At 44.9% G+C, this 27,231-nt stretch overlaps 2 protein-coding genes across 2 annotated transcripts in view; both read right to left on the bottom strand.

The window, feature by feature from the left end:
- Positions 1-108: 108 nt before the first annotated feature.
- ism1 (isthmin 1) lies at positions 109-20,673 on the bottom strand. The gene is made up of 6 exons (XM_080782310.1): positions 19,467-20,673; positions 9,223-9,510; positions 6,896-7,196; positions 4,739-4,882; positions 2,887-2,976; positions 109-2,225 (listed from the first exon to the last, which is right to left on the bottom strand). Exons 1-6 carry the CDS (start codon positions 19,602-19,604, stop codon positions 1,708-1,710), a joined length of 1,479 nt encoding a protein of 492 aa, XP_080638436.1. The 5' UTR covers positions 19,605-20,673; the 3' UTR covers positions 109-1,707.
- Positions 20,674-24,638: 3,965 nt separating this feature from the next.
- Positions 24,639-27,231, bottom strand: part of sptlc3 (serine palmitoyltransferase, long chain base subunit 3) — a 37,561-nt gene continuing 34,968 nt past the window's right edge. Inside the window, exons 11-12 of the mRNA XM_080781725.1 lie at positions 26,660-26,789; positions 24,639-26,405 (exon numbers count right to left, since the gene is read on the bottom strand). Coding sequence (XP_080637851.1) covers positions 26,307-26,405; positions 26,660-26,789 — 229 coding nt within the window. The 3' untranslated portion in view covers positions 24,639-26,306. The remainder of the gene's footprint in view (positions 26,406-26,659; positions 26,790-27,231) is intronic.

The raw sequence follows: 27,231 nt of genomic DNA, 5'->3' as shown, positions 1-27,231 counted from the left end.
TCCACATAAGAGAGTTAGAATTGTTATCGCGGTGATCTTTCTGCGAGATTAACATAATACGACCTCGTAAATCAAAGTCTGTGATTTTTCTTTCTCCAGCGGACACAATTAGAATTTCTTTTTTATTTAAACATTTATATCTCCAGAATCTTTCCATACAACTGTATTCACACATTCTTTTATATTCTACGGCTCTTTAATTCTAACTTGAGATAAGGCGGCTCCTCACAGCTATGGCAGTAAATTTGACAGGTTATCTCAAGTTAGCATTGAGCATTGATTGAGCCATGAAGCCTGGTTTATACTGCGTCGTACAATGGTGTCCTGCGCCGGAAATGGCACATCTACATACAATATTCAGCCAACCCGGTGAAAAAGCATGGATTGGCATTTCCGTACATACACGCCTAGGAAAACCCCAAAATCCGTACATATTAGTCTGAAATCCTCCCCCATACATTTTGACGGAGGAGCGCCGTCTCTACTGAACTTGAGCCACGAGAGAGACCGCAGAGCGAGCTAAAGCGCACAAGTTGCCGCGTCGAACGTTGCGATGTTCGGTAGAGCCGACTCGGCCCCGTCCGAGTTGTGACCCAATAGCACAGAATCATAAATAATGTCAAACCCGATCTCACACAAACACGGTGAAATAGCACGGACTGGCAATTCCATATATACTATGTACGGACTATACTATGTCCGTACTACTGTGTTTGGGTGAGATCGGGCTGGATCAACTATTGTGTGAGCAGGACACCAGTGCACAAAAAGTATAAAGCAGGCTAAAGTAAATTGGAAACCACACTCATGGACACCCAACGCGGGGACACAGCTACAACTTAATAAATACTTTACAAAAATAACGCAAGAGTTCTTTTTTTTTACACTAAAAAGATTGACGCATCAAGGACAAAGAGCATGGTCGTAAATTATTCATGAAAAACTAAAAGAATTTAAAAAAAAATGTGCATGCTAAATAAACATACAAGCATACATGAGGACCCGATTATTACAATTAACCAAACCAACATGGGGTAAAAAAAATGGGGTAGAACAAATATGGGGTAGAATTCGTTCCCATTCCTCTGCAGGCTATGGATGGGATCCATGTCTACTCCCCCACCCGCTCCCCCCCCCCCCATGCATTTCTTATTTCCTTGGGGCCCACATTACAACCATTCTAAAAACATGGTGGTTCTTATTGTTCCACCCATTATCTCTGGCCTCTCAAAATTCACCAGACATTAACGATCTACAGAAGCGGGGACGATCTACACAGAACATTACACACAGTTACTTTTCCCTTTTAGCAAGTTCTCCCTTTTAGTAACCAACATAGAAAGAATTATCATTGACTAATAATTACCTATTTGCAAAAAAAAATCATCGTTGATTTTACTCATCATTTAAGAGGCGTATTTTAGTGGAAAAACAAAAACTATACTTTGTCTCTGGTCCTTGGGTCCAATAAGGGAAGGATGTGGCTCTGTTTTGGGGGAGTTCCATTGCTTGGGTATGTTTTCAGCCAGAGCCCAAAAGGTTCATCCTACTGTCACTGGACCTGAAACTGAACTATAATAAGAGCCAATGGTTTCAGCACCGATTCGTGAAGCATAGGCGATTTTTTCTTTTTTTTTATGTATTTATTTTCATTTTTTGCGTTTCTCCCCTTCCCCTCTTTTTAGAGCCGAGGAGCGGGCTTATAAGTTAGAACTCCCTGGCCTCCTCGAACTGCTTGTAATAGTCTTCGTCCTGGGGATTGTCCGGGCACTTGCGCCCGTTGTTGGGCGGCCTGGCCTGGTTGTAGCGGCTCCAGTCGCCCTTGCAGACGATCCAGGGCAGCACGTCCACCTTGTAGTGCAGGTCGGCCGAGAACTCTGTGCTGATGAGGTTGGGCGTGCCGGCACCCTTGCCGCGTGTCACCAGCCGCATGGCCTCGTCGTAGCAGCAGTGCTGCGCCGCCAGCGTGGTGGACTCCAGCGTCAGCATGGAGCGGATGCAGTAGCGCGCCGTGGGCTTGTAGATCTCCAGCCGCTCCTTGGGCCCGCTGGCGTCCTTCCAGCGGAAGGGGCGGCGCGCGGCGGGGTCGTGCACGTCAGCCGTGCTGTACGCCACCTCGGTGGGGTACTGGCACGGGCAGCCCGGCAGGTCGTTGGTCACCTTGGTCATGTACTTCTTCAGGAACTCGCTCTTGCAGTTCATCCAGCGCTCGCAGCTGTCGGTGTCTGGAAGACATTAAGGGCATGCAGAGCGTCAAAACGCCATAACTCCCGCATAACCCCCCCCCCTTCTCGTCTAGCGTTAGAAGATGAAAATAGGAAGATGAGTGGTGTGACTGAAGGTGTATGTACTGTATGGGGTGTTTTTCCGTGCTGGTTGACATCTGAGCTGATTGGGAACAGACAGGGAGAGATAGACAGAAACACAGAAGGAGAGACAGACAGACAGACAGACAGACAGACAGACAGACAGACAGACAGACAGACAGACAGACCGAATGCGCTCTTAACCACTTAAGGCCAATTTTATACTTTCTCGTATTATCGTAAAAATGTTTGAAATATTTCCAAGCTTACTGTATATATCTGCAGTTTGTGTTGGAATATTGTGAACAGTGTTGAAAATATCTGCTCATAATGACATGCCCAAACTAGGGAAGCCTGTAAAGTTGCTTCGTGTTCTGCTGTGTTTCCCATCATCCCCATGCAAGGTTACTACGCTCAATGAACAACGAACGTTGTGTCTAGTTAAGCAAAGCCGGTCTTATTACACGTATGCCAGATCGACGGTCCATACTGGACAGCGCGAGGCCGTCTTGCCTGAATGACCGATAGTCCCGAGTGGTCGACCCCAGCAGGAGTGGAGTGATGATGAGAGGGTTCTTACCGACACCAAAGAGCTCTGTGGCGTTAAACTCGTCTGTTCCAGCCAGCAGGCTCACTTCAGTGGCTGCTGTCCTGAAGGCATCTTCAATCCCTGTGGAAGGATGGAGAGTGATGATTGGTCCAGCAAAAGATTTCGTTTGAGACGCTGGTACTACATAATACTGTAGGTACTTACAACTGGGTCTGGCCAATATGCACAAAATGAAATACCTCAATATTGTTATTGTGACTTTAGTAACGTAGTGTGACGATACTAGCGATTTTTCTTTTTACACATATCAGGCAACACAAAAGACAAACGTTTAGACACGCGGTGTGTCTTCCTCAGAGTCGAGTCGAAGACGCACCACATGTTGAAACGTGTAGTTCAATGTAATGTATTGCCAGATCAGTGCTATACTATACTATGCCGGGACTTTAACGCTTTATTTTGCTAAAGAAAATATGCATTTTAATCGCGTTCATGTTTTCACCGCCGGAACGTTCCTCACTGGACAAGTTTCAGGCGGACCGATTCACCAAACCAGAAACCAACGTGCATTGAGTGACGACAGACAGCAACAAACCCAAGAGTAGCAGTGGTGCACCCAATACAAAGTCAAAGTCGTACGATGTGTCACATGTTAACGCAGTGAAATTTGTTCTCCGCATTTGACCCATCTCTTGGAGCGGTGAGACGCAGCCAAGGAGCGGTGAGCTGCAGCCATGCTGCGCTCGGGAATCATGACCCCCCCCCCCAATCCAACCATCCAAACCCTTTCAGAGTGCCAAGCAGGGAGGCATTGGGTCCCATTTTTAGTCTTTGGTATGACCCGGCCGGGGATGGAACCCCGACCTCCCAGTTTCAGGGCGGACACTCTAACCACAAGGCCATACGAATGTATGAAGAAGACGCTGAGATCGCTTTGCTTGTCCCCATGGAAGGGAAATTTTGATTTTAAAAGCTATTCGATAGCGTGGATTAAAGCACTGTTGTGTACAAATTATGCAATAGAATAAAGAATTAGCTTCAGTTGTCACCGCAGCACGTCAAGCCTCCGGCATCACCTCAATGCGAAACATGTTGCAGCAGCTAGCGTGGAACAATAGCCTGGTTTTCAGCTCGCTTCGCTACGTTGTGTGAATTTGTTTTGTCACTTGAGTAGCAAAGTGACAAAACAAATTCACGGGTCGTAGCAACGCAGGCTGGAAACCTTTGGAAGCTAACGTTAGACAAGGACTCTACACTCGACTGGTTTCTAACTAAACGGTTATGGTCTATTAACTAGAATGTTGGTATTGGTAAATCTGTTGTGGATATTATGTCCTCTGAAGCAACATGTTTTCTAATGTTCAGGGATTCCGCTGTTCTGGAAAGTACCGTACTTGCTGGCCCAAATATGTATGCACTCTCCCGAAAACTCTGACAGATGGAATTATTTAAAGATGGATTGCCGTGATATCTTTTTTACTTTTTCTGTGTCTATATTACTCTAATAGACACCCAGGTGTGGTTATAATATTGAAATATGTCTTCCCTGTGTATTTTTGGTTTCTCAAAAGGCCCAATCGAGGCCCAGGTCAAAAGGCCCAATTAAAATGACAGTGCTATAGTGACATCACAATATCATCCCTTCATTTGGGTGGATCACCACCCATCACCACCCACCAGGCAAACCAGGCATACTTAAACTGGGGGGTGTGGCCATTTTAACATTTTAACACTTTCAAGCTCGTAGCGCGGCACTCGGTGCCGCGCTATGAGCTTGTAGATCTGCTATTTTTCAATAGTTAAAGTATAACATAATGCTTAAAACACCAAAAGGGGTTCTCTGCCCAGAATGGGAAGTGTGTACAGTATATGTTCCATTTACCTGGACAGTTGGGCATGTCACAAGTGCGTGACTCTGTGGCAGTGCAGGCGTAGCCACAGGACCTGGTTCTCTTCTGGTTTCCATTCCCACAGCTCACACTGCATGCAGACCAGTTACTCCAATCCCCTTCCCCATCGATGTAATCTGAAGGAGAGAGAGAGAACCCATGAAGAATGAGAGACGCTCTCCTCTACAACAGTCCGCCTGAGTGGCGTATATAGGACAAATAATAATAATAAAAGTTTCCCCTATATTGTCATACCCAAAATAGGGATGGCCTTTTTTTCCTTTTTTTTTACCATTTTTAAAAGATTTTAAGTTCAACTAGCCGATCGACATCGACACGTTATTGTATAGCAAGTGAACATCATTGTCCAGAGTGCTCTTCCAACGAGTGAGAGAATGCACCTTATGAATCTAAAAGCCCCACCAGTGTCCTCTAGACTAGAGCCAGTGAACCCATCTGACTGACCTATTGTGATCATGCCCTTTCTAGAGGGGCTAAATTGATCAGGGAGCATTTGGCAGATTACAACTGCGAGACTGAAATTCTATCCACTGCTACAGATTTGTACAGAACCTGCTCTGAGATAATGGCACACTGCCAACAGTAGGTCAGAGGTCTATCTGTTGTTCATATACTTAATAAAAACGGGACCTGAAGGTAAGAAATCCTCTTTAACTCTAATTACCGTTGGGCAGATCACTGTAATGGATGTATATGCATGGAAGCAGCTACAGTGTGATCAATCCAGGCTTCCGATCCCCCTTCAAATCTTGAAAGCAATTGACCCCATTAATAATGAGCAGAATAAATGTCCACAAGTTGACACGCACGCATACACACACGCACCAACATCTGCCCCTCATTATGAGCATTTTAGATGAATGCGAGGCCAGATTGTGATCTAGCTCCACCTCTTCAACCCTCTCTGCATGTACAGTATTATGGCCAAAGAGCTGTTGGCAACTCATCCAAGCATAGCAAGACAAGGAGCAACTTGCTGTTAGCTAAACGTGTCGCACACAGACGCAATTGAGCGAACGCAACATGTTTGATTGACAGTCCAACACCGCCCAGCCTGTATTTCTGACTATTATAACGTTTCAAACCATGAGAAAAAACAAGGATAAAATATGTTCTGGTCCACTGGCGTGGCGTGGAACCTAGACGAGCCGGAGTTCACCGTAGTTGATAAGCCAAATGCACTAAACGTGGTCAATGGTTTGACATTGACAAGAAGCAGTTGACGAAAGCTCATTCCTAGCAGCCATAAGCGGAGTCGATGAAATTGCCCATGCATTCCTGTTCAACCATGTTGGTTTGGGCATGCTGCAACACGGAGAGGATGGGATACTGTAAACGAGAATGAATGTGAATTCTTCCGTAGCAGATTTATCTGCGGGGTTCCTCTCTGGAGAGGCTTGTGAGAATGAGTACGGCAGCCTCCATCGCTGCTCTCCTGGCCCCGTTCCGGCTGTGGGACTTTGATGTCGGGGAGGCGTTTAAACTGTGTCACATAGCCAGGGCCGCACCGCAGAGGAATCCGTCTCATAAAAGAGTGTTAAAGGCTTCAATCAAGGGCTCCCAGAGGCCCGGGCTGGAATGACTGTACTTATTATGGTGACAGCTTGAATCAGCAAATCTGCAAATTACAGATTCCACATCAAACTATGCCCCGTCTGTGGCAATGCTGTGTCCACCGGCGTTCAAATGAGAGCCCCTGGATCCCGAGTAAATAGTATATGACTTGCTCACTCAGTGTACACTCATTTCCGGTGGAAAAAATAAGTTACGAACGGCCACCATCTGTAACTTTTTGATTCAATACTATGACGAAAAATGTCCGTCGACTACCTTTTTTCACTGACGAAAACGAAATGGAAAACTAAGCTATGGTGACTAAAACTAAGACTAAATATATTCCCAATTTCATCAACAAATAAAAACTAGACAAAAATGTTAGGAAGGGACTAGTGCACAAGAGATCAGGTATACGTAAAAAGTCTTTTTACAATTGGTTGCATGCTGAAAATAGCCGATCTACAAGCTAACAATGCGTCGCAGTGCGACGCGTTGTGAGCTTGTAGATCGACTATTTTCAGCACTCAAACACAAACAGGCACAAATACAGTACTCGGGTAACACACACTCACCATACTCTGCCTGAGCCTTGCTGCTGCCTCCTCCCGTGCCTCCTCTCCTGTCCCAGTCTCCCAGGGGACGGAGGAAGTTGCTGTCCTCGGACTTGGTCCCGAAGGCCTGGTCCTGGTCCTGGTCCTCCTGTGTCCGATGGGGCGTGGAGGCCGACGCAGAGGAGGAGGAGGCCGAAGAGGCAGAGGAGGTGTTCGGCCACCAGTTCCTCCAGTTGGTAGCAGCCCAGTTGGGTTTGTTCTCCTTGTGGAGGCCCTTCTCTGGCTCAGAGCCCTCCAAGCCGTCCACCACCTCGATAGTCACCTATAGGTTCAGGAAGGAACACACGAGAGAGAAATCCAATCCATGGTTAACGCAGGAGAAGAGAGGCTTCTATACAGTATAATTGTCATGAACTGTACTGTATACTTTTATTATGTAGTGCTGTCCTATAGTGTTTCCTATTTTGTCTAGTTGTTTGCCTGTCTTGTCGCACCTCCCCTGTGATTACTAGTTTTCTCCTCCTGTGTCCTGTTAAGTCTCCCAGCCAATCCCTGTGTTGATTGTTAGTTCTGTTCACCTGTGTATTGTTATCCCTGAGTCTACTTAAACCCTCAGTTCCTTATGTTCCCTAATCCCTATCTTCCCTGCTTGAGTATAGATGTTTGTTATGGTGTTCTGTTCACCTAGTGTTTTCAGTATAATAAATACTTGAATTCGACCTTCTCTGCTCCTGCCTGTCTGTTCAGCATTTTGGGTCCTATACTTGTCTTGAGACGCACGTGACAATAATTTGGAGAGAAATTCTTCTGGGCATGTGTGTGTGTGTGCGTGCGTGCGTGTGCGCGGTTGACTTAAGACCAAACCGACCAATTCATTGATTATTCGACTACAAGGGGACAAGCCTAGAGGGGGTGGGTGACACTTTCTGATCCCCTCTGTTGCCAATACCCCCCCCCCCCCCCTCCATGTCCTAACACATGTGCCTCACAGATGAGGTGGGGGGGGGGGGGGGAGACCTCCACTCTGGTGCACAGCCACCCTCCCACCTACTCCCTGGCTCTCTCCACCTAAACAGTGAGTTCAAAGGGCTGCTCAGCCTCCTCCAGACCATGAAAGCCAGATGAATCCCAGGATCAAAGAGGTCCCCTCCACCCTCCACCCCCACCACCACCACCACCCTCTACCCAGACCCTCACTCTCTTGCTCAATTGCTTGCCCTGCTCTCTCTTCCCACATCTTGAGATGTTAATTCACTTTGTCCGTGCTCGGGTTTAGCAGTGCGATGCTCTCAGAAATGGGAAAAGGAGGAGACCCCCTCGCCGGATTAAACAGTGGGAATGATTTAACCCATTTAGGACTGAGGCCAGATTCTACACGTCTTCTAAATGTCTTGATATGTCAGTCTCAAACTATTTCATGTGAAGGACCCCAAAAGTTAAAGTGGCCGGCCGACCCCCATCTGAAAATATCAGGGGCGCCCCAAAACTAAAATATATTAAAAAAAAATCACTGTGAAAGAATAGATATTCAAAGATTTGTGCCCCATTTTCACGACTTAATTTTTTTTAGCAGATCTATACGCTCGTAACGCGGCACTCGGTGCCGCGTTACGAGCTTGTAGATCTGCTATTTTTCAACAGCTAAAGTTTAAAAAGAATGGTTAAAGTGGTTAAGCGCGTTCACGTCCTAAATGGGTTAAACATGGCAGCGGTTGCTCCGCCATCTGCACACTAAGGGGACTTACGGGGCAAAGGGCCTCGCCACACATTTACATAAGCTGCAGTCAGCCCTCCCTGCACATTTGGTTAGCAGTGAGGCATTGGTGGTTAGTGTCTGCCTTTCAGCTGTCATTATGATGGACGTGAGATTTGACCTCAGCGTCTATCTTGAGCTGCACTCGCTCAGAGTCGGAGAGAGTGTGAAGGGGGATGGAGAGAGAGAGAGAGAGAGATAGAGAGAGAGGGAAGGAGGGAGCCCAGGGAGGAAGGGAGGGAGAGAAAGGGGGTAGCGATGTGCACCAAGCTATTCTGACCCTTCCTGTTTGCTCTTCCTGTCCTATGTGCTTGAGTAGCCATGTCTCGCAGAGAGGTGGAGACACACACACACACACACACACACACACACACACACACACACACACACACACACATGCAGGTGCACACATGCGCGCACATCCACAGTATTGGAAATTGGAAATACTGAAAAGTAAAGTACAAATACCTCAAAATTGTACTTAAGTAAATGTACTTACCGGTAGTTAGTTACTTTCCACCACTGATCCCTAGCGTGCATGGACGCACACACAACACACACACACACACACACACATGCGCGCGAAACTGGTTACCTGTATGTTTGGATTCTGTCCATTGATGTCAGCTTTGGAGAAGTCAGGGAAGTTGTGCAGGTCCAGTAGAAAGGCCCCGGGCCCGTCCCGCTGCAGGCTGCCCCCTGCAGCAGCACCCTGGCCCCAAGGCAGGGTACCGCCGGGCTGCAGGCTGCCCCCTGCAGCAGCACCCTGGCTCCAAGGCAGGGTACCGCTGGGCCGCTGGGCTGCTGACCGGTGCTCTGGACCTGACCTCCGGTCCTCAGGGGCCAGCTGGGCAGACGAGCTGCTTTTTACATTGATATTGTTCTGTAAATAGGCAGAAAAGAAGGACATGATGGGGTTATGTTATTAATTGCATTATTTCGTTATTTTAAAGCAGCGGGTTTTAAAGCAGTGGTCCTTGAGAGGGTTCCAAACTTCCAGGTGGTCCCAAGCTAAATGATGGAAAAGTTGATAACCAAATGGACCCCTTACAGATTGTTAACTCTTGGAGAGTGTAGAATGGAACCAAATGGACCTGTAAGCCCTCAAGAGCTAAATTATTGTTAAACATCTGCAGTACATTACATCTTGGTACCAAGATGTTGCCAAATTGTTATCCAACAATAACAAAGTATTCTTTGGTTATTATTTAGAGGCTAAATGTCATCGAATTTTGGTCCATGGCTAAATATGCTGAATAAATAATTAGCCTTGATATGAAAAGGGTTGAAAACCACTGTTTTGAAAGATCAAACATTTGCAGAAACTAATGGCTGTTTTTTTAGGGAAGTGCGTTTATGATTGTGGGATAACTCAGACATCCTTATGCAAAGCACAACCAAACTGAAAGAGCAATTGAATAAAGGTCAGTTTGTGTAAAGGTGGTTTTCTTCCTATCTCTTTTATTTTCCCCTTTCCTGAACTGCAAATAATACTACAAGTAATAATTTTACCCCCCTTTTTATCCACCTGTAATTTTGTAAACCTGTGCTGTGACAACAAAGTTTAAGTTATTCCAGTTTCCCCATCACGGATAACAATATTTCTGATATAAAGATCTCCTTCTCACAGAATTCGGTACATAGTTACTTAATACGAGTAAGACACGCGAACGCGGGAAGCGAACGCACTCAGCTCCATATATGGGCACAAAAGGGGCCAGGTCCACAACAAACAAATCACTGGCTCCTTTTGTTACTGTATATGTGGACCTGGCCCCTTTTGTGCCCATATATGGAGCTGAGTGGACCTGGCCCCTTTTGTGCCCATATATGGAGCTGAGTGATTGCTGATGCAACACACTCCATATTTGGATAGCGGGACAGACACACGGACAGACAGACAGACGCACGCACAGACATGATCTGCTAGGTCTCATAGTCCCTCAAGATCCAAAGTTGATCTACCAGCTCAGCAACATTAGACCGACATCTCATGCTGGCATGGGGTTCACTCATGTGTCAATGACCTTCTTCTTCTTCATATTACATCCTATGTGGACAGTCTTAATTGTCAAATGTCCCAAACACAGCAAGACAGAGGCACTGAAACACCTACGGCCAATGTAAACGCAGGACAAACAACAGACATTTGCTGCTGTCTGCTTCCTCCAAACCATAAAACCACTAAAGGAAGGCCTATACTCAGGACCTATGTCACATAGCTTTTTAAAATGTTTTTGCTCCATTTTTAACCAACAGAAAATTCGACTTCTTTACCATAGTATTATGTAGTGGACATATATATATAGCATCTTATGATTCTTTACCATAGTATTATGTAGTGGACATATATATATAGCATGTTATGATTCTTTGCACTGGTTGTTAGAAAATAACTATGTCAGCCTGACGGTTCCGTGTCCATGTCCATGGCCGGGGCTATATAGACAGAAACCTGAGCAAACATTGCAAAATAATTGCTTCTCCCTTCTGGTAGACAGAAAAACACTCCCGTCGTCTGACGAGGGGTTGTAAATACGTCCCAAAAGGACGGCTGAGGAGGCATATGTCCCCTGTCACATATGCACAGAAGGAGCAATTACTCCGCAATTGGACAGACAGCTATAAGTAGCCGGCAATCATCCATTCTGGGGTGGCAGAAAATAAGATCAAAGACAGCCATCAATCTTGCGCCTTGTTTTTGCTTTTTTTTTTAAACTCCATCTCCCATTTCTTTCTCCCCCCAGTGTTTTTGTGGCCGGGGCAGAGAGAACTGAGAATATGGCAGGCAGCACTGCAGTACCGTTGTGGTGGCCATATCACAGACAAAAAGTGTCAGCTCAGTCACGTTGTGGTGGAAGTTAAAAGACCCCCACCCACCCACACACAGACAACACACGGCCACGGTGCGCTCTGGGCAGTGTTGTTTTTTACAGCTTTAGCTTTAGTCATGGTCTCTTGAATAGTTTTCATTTAGTTTTAGTCACGTTCATGACGACCTTTTGCTGCATGTCTCTCTCCCTCTTTCCTGTCCGTCTTCACTTGATACTATCAATGAAGGCAGAAAAACAAATCTTAAAAAATACAGACAGGCACAAACCGACTGCATATCCCTTTCATTGTGGCTTATACATTTATTATGCGATACCTCAAAACTTGAAATATGAATTGATCTTTTTAGTGGCCATATAACTAGATAATTATATATCTATAATTGTGCCTAATCGTGACCAAAGGTTACAATAAATGAGTTCAACATTTTTGAGTGCACCCAAATAAAATAAGAATGCTGTACACCTCATAAGATAAACAAAATCATAAAATCAGTGAGAGAGAGAGAGAGAGAGAGAGAGAGAGAGAGAGAGAGAGAGAGAGAGAGAGAGAGAGAGAGAGTGATTTAAACATTCAGGGAATTAAGATTCCAATTATTACCACAAAGAATGTTCTGTTATTGACCGAGACCAACAAATTATGGCTCCGAGATAAACAGGATATGGAACACTGGGACTCGGTCATTTCAGCCCAAAAGCATAGTTTTTGGGTTGAAGCACTAGCCTCCCTGTGTAAATCATGTGAACATCAGCCATGTGAAACATGGCTCTTGGGCTTTGAGGTGTCCATGTGATAAGTCAACCCTCCAGTCCCCAGCCTTCTGAAGTCGCTCATCAGCTGTGACTAAAGTGTGATCAGGCAAGGCTTTTCCCTAAACATAATCCCTCCACCACCCCAGCTCTCATTCAAAGAATTACAATTTAGATTTCTTACTGTAAATCCAGATCGATTTACAGTAAGCAAGAACAAAAAAACATGGTAATTACATCAAATACATAAAATGTAAAAATCATGAATCATACATAAGCTAACAGTGGAATATCTACTGCATATAATGAAACTACGTTGTGTATACACTAACTATAGAGTGCTATGTCTACATAAAATGCTATCTAAGTTACATAAGTTGAGCCTAGTATATATGCATAGGCCTGTAAGGTTATCGAGGCTATGGCAAGTGCTACAGCAAGTGCTACAGGCTAAAATACATCACTTAGCAATTTGAACCACTTAAACCCTAGCAACGGACCATTTTCTGTTGTTGTTGTTGTTGGTAATAACTCTTCTTCAGCCCAGCTCACGTGTGGTGTTCCACAAGGGTCCATTCTAGTTTGTTTTTTTGAGGGGCGCTATCCCCTCCTATGCCCAGCTTTCCGTGTCCGTGTAAACACAAACATCGAAGTCAAAGAGGAGGACAGAAAAGTGAAGACGCAACTTGTGATTGGCCGGAATGACATTTGTGATGATTTGATTGGTTGAGCACGGAATGTGATGCATGATTGATGATGTATGATGATAAGAGCGCCCCTCACTTCACACAGGTGTGATTTTGCCATTTCAATGTTACGCCTAGGTCATTTCATACGTAAGCAACTAAGCATAATAATCATTAGTGTGGTTGCCAGAAGAAACCAGACTATAGTCATTTCCCAACTTTTTATATTTATTGCGACTGTAGGTCACATTTACTGAATTTCCGTGTGTCACGCCACACTTCCATATATGGTAACGCCTCGTGACATCACGCCTCCATATATGGTCACACCTTGTGACATCACACCTCCATCTCCATATATGGAGCTGACCTGTTCTGACATTCCATATGTTGATCCTTACCCACCCGTAGTTCAGCCGCACCCGGCAGCTGGCGAAAACTAGAGTTCTCAACAGGCCCGAAACTTAAGGCTCGGCCAAACCTGGGCCCTCATCAAACCCTGTTCACTGAAGACACTGCCCCCGCTGCCAACTCTGAGTGTACAAATGGAAACAAATGGACCCGTTAGGGGTCTCTGAGTTACAGACCCATAAGGGTCCATTTGGTTCCTAATTATCATTTAGCTGGGGACCCCCTGGAACTCTCTCAAGGACCTAGGGGTCCCCGGACCCCACTTTTGGAACCACTGCCTTAAAGGACGACTTTACCCATTTTCAACCTATCTTCATATAATTGGTCCTCAGTAATGCTCATGATGATATGGTAAAAATTATCTACTCATCAAAGGGGGACTACCTTAGCCTTGCCGAGCCATGAGGCCCATAGGGCAGGAGCCTATCTCCTGTTTCTGTAGCGTGAGGCAGCTTGATGTACAAGTACACCCCCTGGACATGATGCTAGTATGTCGCAGGGACTTACCCCCAATCCAACCCTTGATGCTGGGTGCCAAGCAGGGAGGCACTGGGTCCCATCTTTCAGAGTCTTTGGTATGACCCGGCCCGGGATCGAACCACGACCTCCCAGTCCCAGGGCGGACACCCTAACCACAAGGCCACTGAGCTGGCCTAACCTTAACCTCACAACAACTATGCCTGAACCTTAACCCTGACCCTAACCTCACAAAGACACAAACACTATGCCTAACCCTAACCTTTTAACCCTACCCTCACAGAATTATAACCTCAAAACCATTGGGTAGAATGCTCCGGGAAAGAGTGAATCTGGTCAAAGGAGGGCTGTGGGCTAAGCTGAATTCCAATACCCCAAATCTCGGCCACTTGCTCACTCACACTCGGCCACTCCAGCGTGTTACTGTGAAATTGGTGACCTGCTGAAATATGTGACAATCACATAATGTCAGTGTCCGAACATAAATGATTGTGGTTTGTTTATTAGCAGAGTTCAACCGAGCGGTATTTAGGCCACGTATTTAGACCTCCATGTAAGTTATGTGAAGTCAACAAGATGGTCACATATCTCGGCAGGTCACTAATTTCCCCGTAACACTGCCATGCTGGAGTGACCGAGTGTGAGTTGAGTGAGTGGCCGAGATTTTGGGCATTGGAATTTGGCTCTAGATTATAGGGCATAGCAGTTTCCATTTTCTGGTTCCATTAAAAAACAGGCCATTCATTTGTACTTCAGTCCCTGTTGCAGCTGTTGGCCAGAGGAGCATGTTCTCTACCATGTGCCTCCTCTGATCTACATACAGTACATCTGTCAGCTGCGAGATGTTTCGCCAGGAAAGCATAACGTTCACACAATGCCAATTGAATTCACTCTAGTGCCTGGCCATAACCGTACCTACACAAGATGAGTGTTTTACCTCTGTCTTTATGCAATATCACAAAGGGATACTTGCAAATGCTTATGCTAATCTCAAAATGCTTGCCATTTACTTCATCCAAACGGTTTTGAATATTGCTATTAGTGCTCAGGGAATTACAGTAGTCTACTGACAATTTGATCATTTTAACTGACTGGCAAAGCTGTGTGTTGACAGTGTGTTGTCCTAAAGATAAACTTCAATCTCCATCAATTGTGCTAGAGCTACCGTCACTTCTATGACAATAAGTGTGATTCATTAGTAGATGTGCTCTGCTGAGTAACTAAATGTCCACATGATGATCTCATGACAAAGCCTACCACTGGAAATATTAATATACAGGACAATATAGGTTTATAGTCATTTCAGCACCTTGGACAGTTTCTGTGAAGTTACCAATAAGTTGGTTGGTTTGAGAAATGTACTTAACTGTCAGCCATTACCACTATTATGGTGTGTGTGTGTGTGTGTGTGTGTGTGTGTGTGTGTGTGTGTGTGTGTGTGTGTGTGTGTGTGTGTGTGTGTGTGTGTGTGTGTGTGTGTGTGTGTGTGTGTGTGTGTGTGTGTGTGTGTGTGTGTGTGCGTGTGTGCGTGCGTACGTACGTACGAATCTGGCTTGTGGCCTTTCTTGCGTACTGTTCTGCCTCCTAAGTATGCTCTTTTCTTTCTGTAGGCAGTTGAAACTCATTAAAATGATAATATCTATTGCTGTTGCATCACCTTCCATGAGTTCCTAGATGACTGCTTATGTTTGCCAAAGTATGTCAAATGGCTTACAACACATTCCCTAGGAATACCACTGCTGTAGGCCAAAGGATATTCCTTTGGCCTACAGAAGTCCTATCAGTTTAGGGATGTGATAAAGATAAAATCATTAAACAAAGCACAGTAAACACTCGGAAGACAAAAGGGAAATGGAAGAAATTTTGATTGTTTAATGAAAAACAAAAATCACACGCGTGATACAAAATTCATCAACCACATGAGCCCTAGCATCCCTGTAGTCTGGGAATGAGCATTCTGCCAGAAATAGAATAGCTTGTTGATCTTGTAGATCGGCTATGTTCGGCAAAGAGATATGCCGTAGACGGGAGTGCACCAAGTATGGAGCCCTGACTGACCACGGTCAGTGAATGTTTTATTAAGGGGTGGGACTGTAAATGGGAGTCAGTAATGAGTGCAGGTACTGTGGGAACAGCGTCTTTAAAAAACAAAAGCTCTGTGGTTTTTCCTTTTAATGGCAGGCTACTTCAGGCCAGGGCTTATGTTATAATACTGCTCATCAGAGCTCTTCCACAACCAATAGGACGTGCTCTAATTTGAAGATCAAAAGTGACACGCCATTCCCTCAGTTCATCTGGGGCCTCCCAGGATGTCCCCCCTACCCTGAAAAAGCCATGAATGAAGCAGCCCCCCCCCCCCCCGAACCCCAACCCCATCACATCTCACTGCACGTCCTGGTATTCCCGCGTCCGTCCCCCCTTTTACACTTTGTGAGGGCCTGCTTAAAGGAGCATGACTCCATTTTCAATTGGGAGCCACTGGGGGGGGGCTGGGGGGCTTCCCCCCAGGGAGACTGGCAGGAAATGAAGGCAGTGGACATTGTGTCAGATGCTTTTCAACTCTTACACTTTTAGGTGAAAGAGAAAAGCATCCTTCCCCCTGCGTGGCACGCCACATACTGTGTGTGTGGTGCATGCGTGCTCATTTTGCTCTGTCACACACACAGCGGACGGGACAACAACGGAGGCATCATTATGCGAACAAAGACAGTAGCTAGTTAGTTGCTAGTTTGCTGTGGAAACTAGACTTATTGATGAAACTCCACTCTACTGTATTTCCATGAACAACACGATGCATATCCATTGTTGCGTGACGTGTCACACATTGAAAAATGACAATACGGTAGTCGATCTATATCTATAACACATTGTCTGTGACTCATTGTGAGGCTTATTAAGTATAACTCACCCTTAAAGATAAGCAGCCTCTGTGAATCAGTGTTAATATTGCTAAGTCTATGATCGCTCTCTCTCTTTCTGCAGGTGCATGCAGCCGCATTCTGTCATTTGTGTGTCTCTCGGTGAATGGCACTTTAAATATGACACCTTGAGATGACAATATGCCCCCTGGGCCGTGACAAGCCCTGGCAAAAGGTGACATCATGGTCTTCAGTAGTGGACCAGTGAAGCATGGCCTCACTGGAATGGACTGTGCAGAGCAGTCCATTCATGAGCACAAAACAATTCAGGCTTCATTGGGAGACGTGGGAGATGTGGAGTTTTGGGTGGGAGTGTAAACATGGAACCAAATGTACTCATAAAGGTCACTTATTAACGTGTAGTGTCAGTGGGGTGGGGTGGGGTGGGTTATTGGTAAATGGTGCATTTCTAACACTTTATCCAGAGGGTATGATCAGGCAGTATAGCGTCAAGAAAGCACCTATTCCAGGCGTGCGTCCCTTCGGGGGTTTTTAAACAGCTGGTGGATGGAAATGACGCTAGTGCGTGGCTACTGGCTTCAACTTGTAGCGTGGGCAAAAAACCCCAGAAACGCTTAGATTGTGCATTACATTCACCCATTCACACACACATTCATGCCCGGAGGAAACCATGCAAGGCCGCAACCTCCACATCAGGAGCAATTCGGGTCTTCAGCATTTTGCTCAAGGACACTTCGACACCAACTCTGGGCGGAGACCGGGAACGAACTGGGACCCTTTGCAGTTCCCATCCGGCTGTTCTATACCGGCCACTCCACCGCTGAACCACTGCCGCCCTGCCGCGGTTAGGGTGATACTGTATACTAGGATTCCTTGGGAAGATCTCCCACGTGATCCTGCTTCTATCTAACATTCTGGCCATGTGACAAATGCTTAGCGAATTCCTGGGATAGTTCCCCCTCCTCGCCTCGCATGCCACGACATCCAATGGGAACGTAGTGCTCGCCACTGTCACGACATCCAATGGGAACGTGGTGCTCGCCACTGCATACTCTCAGGTCCACCTGCGGTGGTGGTGATGATGACGGCACTAAACCGTGCTCTGCTGTATACTCGGTCGGTGAGCGGACATTCCCATTCCCAACATTTCCAATCATGTCCCAGCATCCCAATTAAACCATTTAATAGGGGAAGAGCCACGCCAAGCCTGCCCAGTAGGTATGAACGCCATGTATCATTAGCTCACGCATGCACAGTGGTCCGTGAGTGGCCGTGGTATTTCAGTGGCACACTAAAAATACATCAAAACGGAGCCGAAGGATGCTTAACACCTTCTGCTGAAGCCTGTTGATCCTGAACCCGTCTTAACCCTTGGGTCAGGATTTGGAGGCATGCTTTGCTCTGATGTTAAAAAGGGCAGTTAAACTATTAAACCTGTCTGAGGCAGCGTCATGCTAACAAGTGACGGCCTGGCTTTGTGGTGTTCTCACCCCAAAAAAACAGTTGCCAACCAGACTTTCAAGGAGAGCCGTACACACACACACACACACACACACACACACACACACACACACACACACACACTGCACACACAACACACACAACACACACACACACACACACACACACACACACACACACACACACAAAGGTTTCAGCATCTGTGTTCTTTCTAAAGATGCAGCTTGATTTACTTTTCTACACTAGTAGGATCAGATGTCGTCATATACACCAACTTCAACACATATCACATGACCCTTGTGAATCTTTGCTATATGACAGTCTGTTATTTTTTTTCATTCGAGCCACCTCGCTTTCATTCTCAAATCATTTAACCTGCTTATAGACTCAATCTTCATCTTTGTTTCCACTGTGTCCGAGGTCATTTCAACCAAGGTGCATTATATGCAAGAACAGACATCGCACTAGTCGCAACTAAGATAAGTCATGTATAGGGCCGTGTGTGTGTGTGTGTGTGTGTGTGTGTGTGTGTGTGTGTGTGTGTGTGTGTGTGTGTGTGTGTGTGTGTGTGTGTGTGTGTGTGCGTGCGTGTGCGTGTGTGACTGTGTGTGTGTGTGTGTGTGTGTGTGTGTGTGTGTGTGTGTGTGTGTGTGTGTGTGTGTGTGTGTGTGTGTGTGTGTGTGTGTGTGTGCGTGTGCGTGTGCGTGTGTGTGTGTGTGTGTGGAGGGCGTGGTTACGGCCGGGGGTTCAGATCTTAACCCCTGGAGGTACCCCCCCTTGTCTCATCAACCGAGCGCTGGGACGATGACAGTGATGAGTCCATGATGACAGAGAAGTGCCTGCAGCTAGCATTTAACCTCCAACAATGGAGGGGTGTGTGTAGGGGGACTCGACCCCCTGACCCTGCCTCATCTTCCATTTCTCTCCACTGACTGACTGCCATTCTCAGGGGACAACCTATATAGAGAGACAGACAGCATCCTTCTTCTTCTCGAAAGTCTCCAAAAGCACCATCGGGGAAAGGAGGCTTTATATTACCTGCTGCTGCAGCCACAGGCTTATATGAGCATCTTATCAAAACCATCTGTGACCATTTAGGCTGCTCACAACAAGACCCTTTTATATCAGCTGGCAAGCGTTTCTTTCGTATATTTATCTTCAGAAGCATAAGATCATAAGAAAATATAATTCTCTAGCCACTTCGAACCCCAGCATCCATATTCTGGGGGGGAAACATTTACAGATCTAAAAACTCACAGAACTTGTGAAGTGATTTGGTGTAGACTGAAGAAGTGGTGCAGTTGCAGTATGGTTATTGGTTTGGTTTAGAATAGATCAACTCACCTCAGTCAGTAAAGTGTCCTGCTCCAGGCTCAAAGTGACATTTCCTTGCGGCAGTGGACTGCTCCGCAATACCGTTATGTGCAAAGTTAGCAGCAGGAGTCCCAGTAGTAGCAAGAGTTCTGCGGCCAGTCGAACCATCCTCTTAACGCGCCCGCTCTTTGGACAGTGCGCGGTGGCGGCACTGATGGGAGCCCCGACGCCGCCGCCTCCTCCCGCCGCAGAGACTCCGATCTCCGGATCCGCCGGGGACGAGGAGCCGCAACACCACTTCGGAGCCACTTCGGGAACCAGAATTACAATGTGAAGGGAATAGGGGGGGGATCGAACAACACACTGCTGGGACGGAGGGGAACTGTGGTGGTGGCCGGCCGGGGGCAGTGGTTCGGTCGAGGTCCAGCGGCCCCTTCAGCGCGGTCTGTCGGCACGATCTCTCTCTCCCCCAAAAGTTCACTCTTTTGGAAACGATCGGTCAAAACAAAAGTAACCACCTTCAAATCAGTTCACAAAGTTACTGCCAGCACGATACAGAGATGAAAGCCCAGATCCTCGACGGCTGTATAATGCTAATTTTATCTTATGTTTTTCTTTTACCCCCTCTTGAAATATATCCTCTCAAAAGGTTAGGTTAGGCTTAAACGTAGGCTATACATTAAAAGCATATCAGCGAGATTCTAGGAAGATCTGCCCATTTAAAAAATGTATGCATTGGTTTACAGCGCTTCGAGCGCACAGGGCAGAACGCACTGTATAGGCTATCTCTTGTTGCGCCCCCGTCGATTTCCACTCTCAAGAGACCACCGTAGTATCCCCCCGCCACATTCTCCTCTAGGCTGACAAATCACTGTTCTGTCCCTCCATCTCAACCGCGGTGCACATTCTTTGACTTGTCCACATAATGAATAATTGTGCGCAACGTGAGAAATGGACACCAATCCGAAAAGAAGAAAAAGAAAAACGCTGCAAAAAAAGGATGGTTTGAAAGAAGTTATATACCTTTCGAACAAAAAGTGTCCACAGCCAAAACCAAAAATATCGTCCCCTCTAGGGCTACTTAAAGGAGTTCTGTGCTCTTCAGAAGCGATGTGCATCCATTCGGCTGCAGATTACTTGCATGAGTCTCAAATGAAGTGCTGCTGCTGATTGCTGAATGAACCAAATAGTAGTACCAAAGCAAAGCACGGTTTACAGAGGCACACATGCTGGTCCTGTTGTGCGCTCCCGAAGTGATTTTATACGCCCCTCGGCTGGTTTGCTGTCAAGACTCCCTCCCCCTAGTTGTCTTTTCTTTTTTTTCTTTTTGTAACTCTTTAATGCCCGTGGCACAGGGGCTTCAACTTAGTCTCTGACTGCAGTTACCGGTATACTTATCAATAGTAGGCCTACACACTACTACTCGAAATGTATTTGTATTAGTGCTGCACGATTCTTGCTCAAATGTAAATCTCCGATTTTCCTCCACAAGAATTGAGATCACGATTTCTCACACGATTCAAAGATTTTCCCTGAAAATATTCATTTAAAAAACAAACAAAAAAAAAAAAACTTTAAAATGAACTGGACACACAGCCAACTAGGGCGCTATAGTGCTGAGCACGATTCTTCACAAAACGAGATTGCATATTGTGTCTGAATCTAGATTTTTTCCGATTAATTGTGCAGCACTAATTTGTATTATAAAAAATATATAGGCCTATATATAGGTGTGTGTGTGTGTGTGTGTGTGTGTGTGTGTGTGTGTGTGTGTGTGTGTGTGTGTGTGTGTGTGTGTGTGTGTGTGTGTGTGTGTGTGTGTGTGTGCGTGCGTGCGTGTGTGTGTGTGTGTATTTGTTTAGGTAGGCCTACCCTTTTTCCCCTGCTCACTATGTTTCTTTTCCCTTTTTCCTCCTTGATTTCCTGTTTTGACTATATAGTTGTGTATATTCGTACGTCTCTATAAGTTTCGATGAATTGAAATTGGTGGGCCCTATTGTAATGCTTTATGGTGTCGTCCACTCACAGTTGTTGTACTTGAAATATAATTCTGCAAACTGTTAATAAATCAATCAATCAATCAATCAATCAGGTACGGTCGCCCTTTATGACTGGATAGCACTCGATCTGTAGAGTCATACATTACTATCTCCTACGATCAAGGGTTATAGGGTTAGGGTACTGTAGCATGCTGTTTTTCATCATTTTTGAGGATTTGAAAAAAATGAAAAAATGAAAAAAACGATGGGTTATAGCCCATGTTTTTTGAAATTTTGAAAAAAAAAGTTTGCCTCGTTTCCGCAATTCCGCAATTTCTGCAATTACCATTTCCGCAATTTCCGCAATTTCCGCAATTACCATTTCCGCAATTTACGCAATTTCACAATTTCCGGAATTTCCGCAATTTCCATTTCCGCAATTTCCGCAATTTGCTAATGTTTCTCATCCTCCGCAACATTCCGAAATTTGGTAATGTTTCTCATCCTCCGCAACACTCAATTTTTCCGTTAAATACAACACATTGAGCAGGGCACTGCAGGGAGTTGAACCCTGTTCCGGTAAACCAGAAGTACGACACCAGTGCCTTAGCTTTTGTGTATATTGTGTAGGGGAAAGATGTATCACACCCTTTGTATACAAGCATACATCAGTCTGTTGCGAAGGTGTGAGTGAGGCCTAAGGGCGTAGTAGTTCTACATTGTAGTATTGATACTTTTACTTAAGTACAAAATGTGAGTACTTCCACAGTACTTGGGAGTAACAAGACAGTCCCGTCCAAAGACCATAAGCCTAACATGGTGGTTGTCCCATGGAGGATTCCTTGTGGTTGAGTTGAGCGGTAGGGTTTCAAACCAGGGGGTAATATTAGGCTTGATAAAATATCTTCCCAATCAGTGCCAATCACATATAAACCCACCCTACAAGTACATTTTGTTTATCTGTTTTGACTGTGGTGTCATAGGCAACAGAAAGGTAATGATGGGTGATGTGGAAGCACTCCTGACACACAGCAAAAATTTCCCTTCTGTCAGCCAACAATACTTTAACACTTATAGCCTGTGTGGCAAAAACCTTCTCCAACGATTAGCATTTAATTATCCCACAAAAGAAATTCCCTTTAGTTCGCAAACGTTTCGTCCTTGCAGCTGCTTTTGTCAGCATTAGTCTTGTTTGCCCAGGAAAGTTGTGATCATGGTATTCATCATTTGTGTGCATTAGGCTGCAAAACACTCATCTCATGTCAGGCTCTAAGTGGTATGTCCTCATCAAATACATATCGGCCAGGTCCACTTAATAATCCTCCTTGCTGATTAGTGACCACAAGTCTAACTCTTTGCAGCGATCATCAATTCGGATCTCTCTTCATTCATGCCAAGCTCTGCTGTCTGAAACATGTAAATCTGTCTTTAGTCTTCTTCACCTCAAAACATTCTTCTATGTGGGACAAAATGGAAAACAGAGAGAGCCGTTAGAATGGCTTGCCTTGCCTTGGACACAGTGGAGGACATCAAAGGACTTTTAGCAGAGGATCCCCCCCCTTCAGAATAGCCGCCACATGCCATTCCAATAAGTCCAATGTATGTGGATCTGCAGTTCAAACGCGAGCGGCGCGGTGCAGGTCCATGGGGCCTCGCCACCAATAGTCTGGCCGGACAGATGTTTTGAATGCCAGTGCAGACCATTTGCCGCTTCCACTGGAGCTGAGGACCATGTGGAGGGAAGCTTTGGCAGGACATGTGCTTGCACCTTGCCTTGACACTCAACTTGAATTAACATCCTGTTGTTTCATTGCTGTTATTGTTTTTCATTTCTAAAATCTTGAGTGTTCATTTAACTAAAATGTGACAAAAAGTGTAACTCAGAGTGTACAAATGGACACTTGTCACGACTGAGTTTGGTTGAAATTCCACACTCCCAGAAAAGTAGTGTAGGTAAAAGTAGGTAATTTGATAGTCTGCCTTAAGTAATTTTAGCTGGTGAAAAAAAAAATCCTGATTCATTGCTGTAAGTCAGTATTACGCTTGAGCCATTCACTCCCCTTTCACCTAGAGATGAATGCTTGAATGAGTTGGATGTAACTTTCCACCTCTAAAGTGATGTAGGCAAGTAAGGAAAGTGATTATACTCTGTGTGACTACAAGCACGTCTCAGTTAGTGCAGGAGGAGTGAGGACACGGGTTCGAATCCAACCCCCATCTTGTCAAGCCTGTCTCTCCTCTCTCTCTCTGCCTTTGGTTTTCTCATAAAAATGGCAATCCGCAGTTCATTTCACTCTGAGGGTACAAATGGAACCGTAGTTACATATAGAACAGTTCATTTCACTCTGAGGGTACAAATGGAACCGTAGTTACATATAGAACAGTTCATTTCACTCTGAGGGTACAAATGGAACCGTAGTTACATATAGAACAGTTCATTTCACTCTGAGGGTACAAATGGAACCGTAGTTACATATAGAACAGTTCATTTCACTCTGAGGGTACAAATGGAACCGTAGTTACATAGAACAGTTAATTTCACTCTGAGGGTACAAATGGAACCGTAGTTACATATAGAACAGTTCCTTTCACTCTGAGAGGGTACAAATGGAACCGTAGTTACATATAGAACAGGAAGTCCATTTGTTTTCATGCCTGTGAAAATGTGATTTGTTTTGGAGCAAAAACACAAAAGGCTTCAATTTACTTTTACAATTTAGGCACTCAGTAGATCTAAGCTCTTATGCACAGCCACTTACAAAGTATGACTAAGCAATGCAAAACTATCTAAGGCTTAGTCAGTTGCACAACAATTTAAAATTATTATAGTTTGAGTATCCAATTATCTCACACTGCCACCGCTGTGTGTGTTTGTGCACGCGTGTGTGTTCATGCGTGCAGTCACGTTAAGTGTTCATGTGTGTATCGTCGCTATTGGGTGTAAACAAACCTAGTATGTCCAAAACTGTTACTTTTCAGAAAATTTTGCTCTGAGAGGATACAATTGCAAACACATATCATGAGAGTTAAATGAACACTCAGGGCACTTCTGTTGTTTCACTATTATTCTCCATTCACAGCTTTTGCATTCATAGCCATTTAGTCTAAACTTTGACATTCCATTTACTAATTGTAGTGTTCTCAATAATCAGCTTTAACCTTTGTCCTTTGGTATGATGACATACATTTTCAGACGGTAGGACAAACACATTGATTCATGACACACAGAAATTCATATTTACTCTTAAATACAATACAAAGGAATTGCACATGTGCATGCCGACTGACTGGGATTCTCCTTTAAACAAAGAACAATAGTATTTCTACAACGACTGCAGTAGGCGCTGAGCTGCCAAAGCTGTAATGTGATTCTTCTTATTCAATGTTGTAAAAAAGCGCTATTGCCGTGTTGTTTGTGTGATGGAAAATCCACAAACATTTTATAGTCTCTAGGGCAAACAAGTGTCGACTAGACCCGATCTGACACATTGTGAAACGCATTTATCATCCGTCTACATTCCTTTCGGCATTAATCAAATGGTTACCCCATACCAAGAGAATTTAGAGTTCAGCGCTAATTGCTAGGTTTAGGCTGGCGTTGGCTCAGGTGATACATACTCTGCATGCTTACCGTCACAAATCTCAGACAGAGTGTGTGTGCGTGTGTGTATGTTTATGAAAGAAAGCAGCATCTCTTTAAAAAACAGCAATAATTACGCTGTTAGAACTCAGTGAATGTGCACAGTCCAAATCCTCAGTGCTACTTTGACTCAGAGAGTGCAAAAAAAGGGCCCGAATGGATTACATTCTGTGAAGTCTTACCACAAAACAAGCCAATGCACTTCCTTTGCCGTGTGTGAGGGGTGTCGACATTTAATTGCATGTCAAAGTAATAACCGGTACACAATCTATTATTTATGAAAGCATTAGGATTTTCTAAAAATGGCATTGCAGAATCATTTATAAAAAACAAAATAAACATTTGGGTTCAGTAAAATACATATTACTCCACTTTTTGTTCAAAGATTTCTTTAAAAAAATATCAATTATATTTACAGTAGTATTAGTTTGGAAATAGATATCAAAAAGGAATGTTCAGGTGTCGTGTGACTGGATCTCATCCCCCCCCCCCCCCCCCGGTATGTGTTCACGTATAGTAAAATTGCCATCAAACTCCCGTCAACATGGTTAGTAATGCTGGTGGAAGTCAATGGGATAACAGCTCTAAGAGTTGCACCCAACCCTCATGCTGAAATTATTATACATAGTTGTGCGCCAGTGTCACGCTGTGAAAATACTACAAGCTCACCACTAAAGTTGTGAAGTTGTACATCTACTATTTTCAGAAGTATAAATTAGTTAAGGAGATTAGTTTTCTTTAACATTACTTCTATGAAATGGAGAAATATTTTGGCTCTCCACCGTCTTGCATTACAAAGAAACTTTCCCCAAAAGCACATTACCAAAGTCAACATCTGCTTTCAAAATAAAGCACAAAAGGTGGTTGACATCTAGTGCAAGTGCAAATAATTTATGACTTGTTTATGTATATAAAAAAAGCAAAAAACATACCGAGTGCTGAGGTGTAACTCATGTGTTATCTTATCAGACAAGGAGAAAAGAAAACAGGCATGTGCAATGAACTCAGCATTATATACAGTAAACGGAGAACAAACGAAAATAGTTGTGCCCGTGTGTAGTAGCATTCTTCTTAATTTACAGATTCATATAAACATACACAAAACACATTACTCTTATTGTGCCAAGAGCCGCTCGCTCTACATGGTCAAGTCCATGATGTGCCTCCTGTGGCATGATGGGAAACCCCAGAGGCCACGCCCATTCTGACAGAGTGAAGTGAAAGGGGAGGGGCTAGGGGTTAGGGGTCATCTCAGCAGTCCGTCTCGCAGGGCTCCGGCCGAGGGGGATATTTCCGTCGAGAGAACTTCAGACACAAATGGTCTCCCACCTCGTCCAGATTGCGCAGCACCTGAGGGAACAAAACATACATTAACCTATAAAAATTTCGGCCATTTGAAAATATCCGATCTACAAGCTCACAATGTGTCGCATCGCGACCGAGTACTTTTTCCATCACTGTACTTGAAAATGGTGGACCCCATTGTAAACAAGTGCAATGCTTTATGGTGTCGTCCACAGTTAACAGTTTTTGTATTGAGTTGTGCTTGAAATGTATTGTAATTCTGCAAACTGTTAATAAATACTTCAATCAATCAATCAAACCTCGTCCAGCATGGTCCTGGTGTGCGCTGCAGAGAGGCAGAAGCGTGCGCGGGCCTCCGTGATGGGCGTGGCTGGGAAGCCCACCACCACCACTCCGATCTTTCTCTCCAACATCTCCCTGGAGAACGCCCTGATGAACAAAACAACCACGTACGCAATCGTCAAGCTTCGCCGTGGCGTTACGAGTGACATCACACATTCAATCTAACACAGCTACTGTTCACAAACCTCAACTACTTTAAAATTTGTATCGTTTGTTCTTAAATCACTGAATGGTTTGGCACCTCAATATCTGTCGGATCTTATTGAGGCGTATACTCCCCCAAGGTCACTGCAGTCTGCGGGCCAGCTACATCTAAAAAGACCAGAGGGGGCCGAGCCTTTTCCATCATAGCCCCCACATTATGGAATGCGCTCATCCCCAATGTCAAACTGGCCCCCTCCATTAAGACTTTAAAGACCCACCTTTATACCTTGGATTACTGTACACAGAGGTATAATACAAGTTCAGATGACGCCCTAAAGCAACCCGAAAATAGCCGATCTGCAAGCTCACAAACGCATCGCAGCAC

Source organism: Protomyctophum bolini (assembly GCF_963924005.1).
Source record: "Protomyctophum bolini genome assembly, chromosome: 14".
NCBI lineage: Eukaryota > Metazoa > Chordata > Actinopteri > Myctophiformes > Myctophidae > Protomyctophum > Protomyctophum bolini.
Note: the sequence above shows the minus strand (reverse complement) of the source record. Positions and strands in the feature narration are given on the sequence as shown.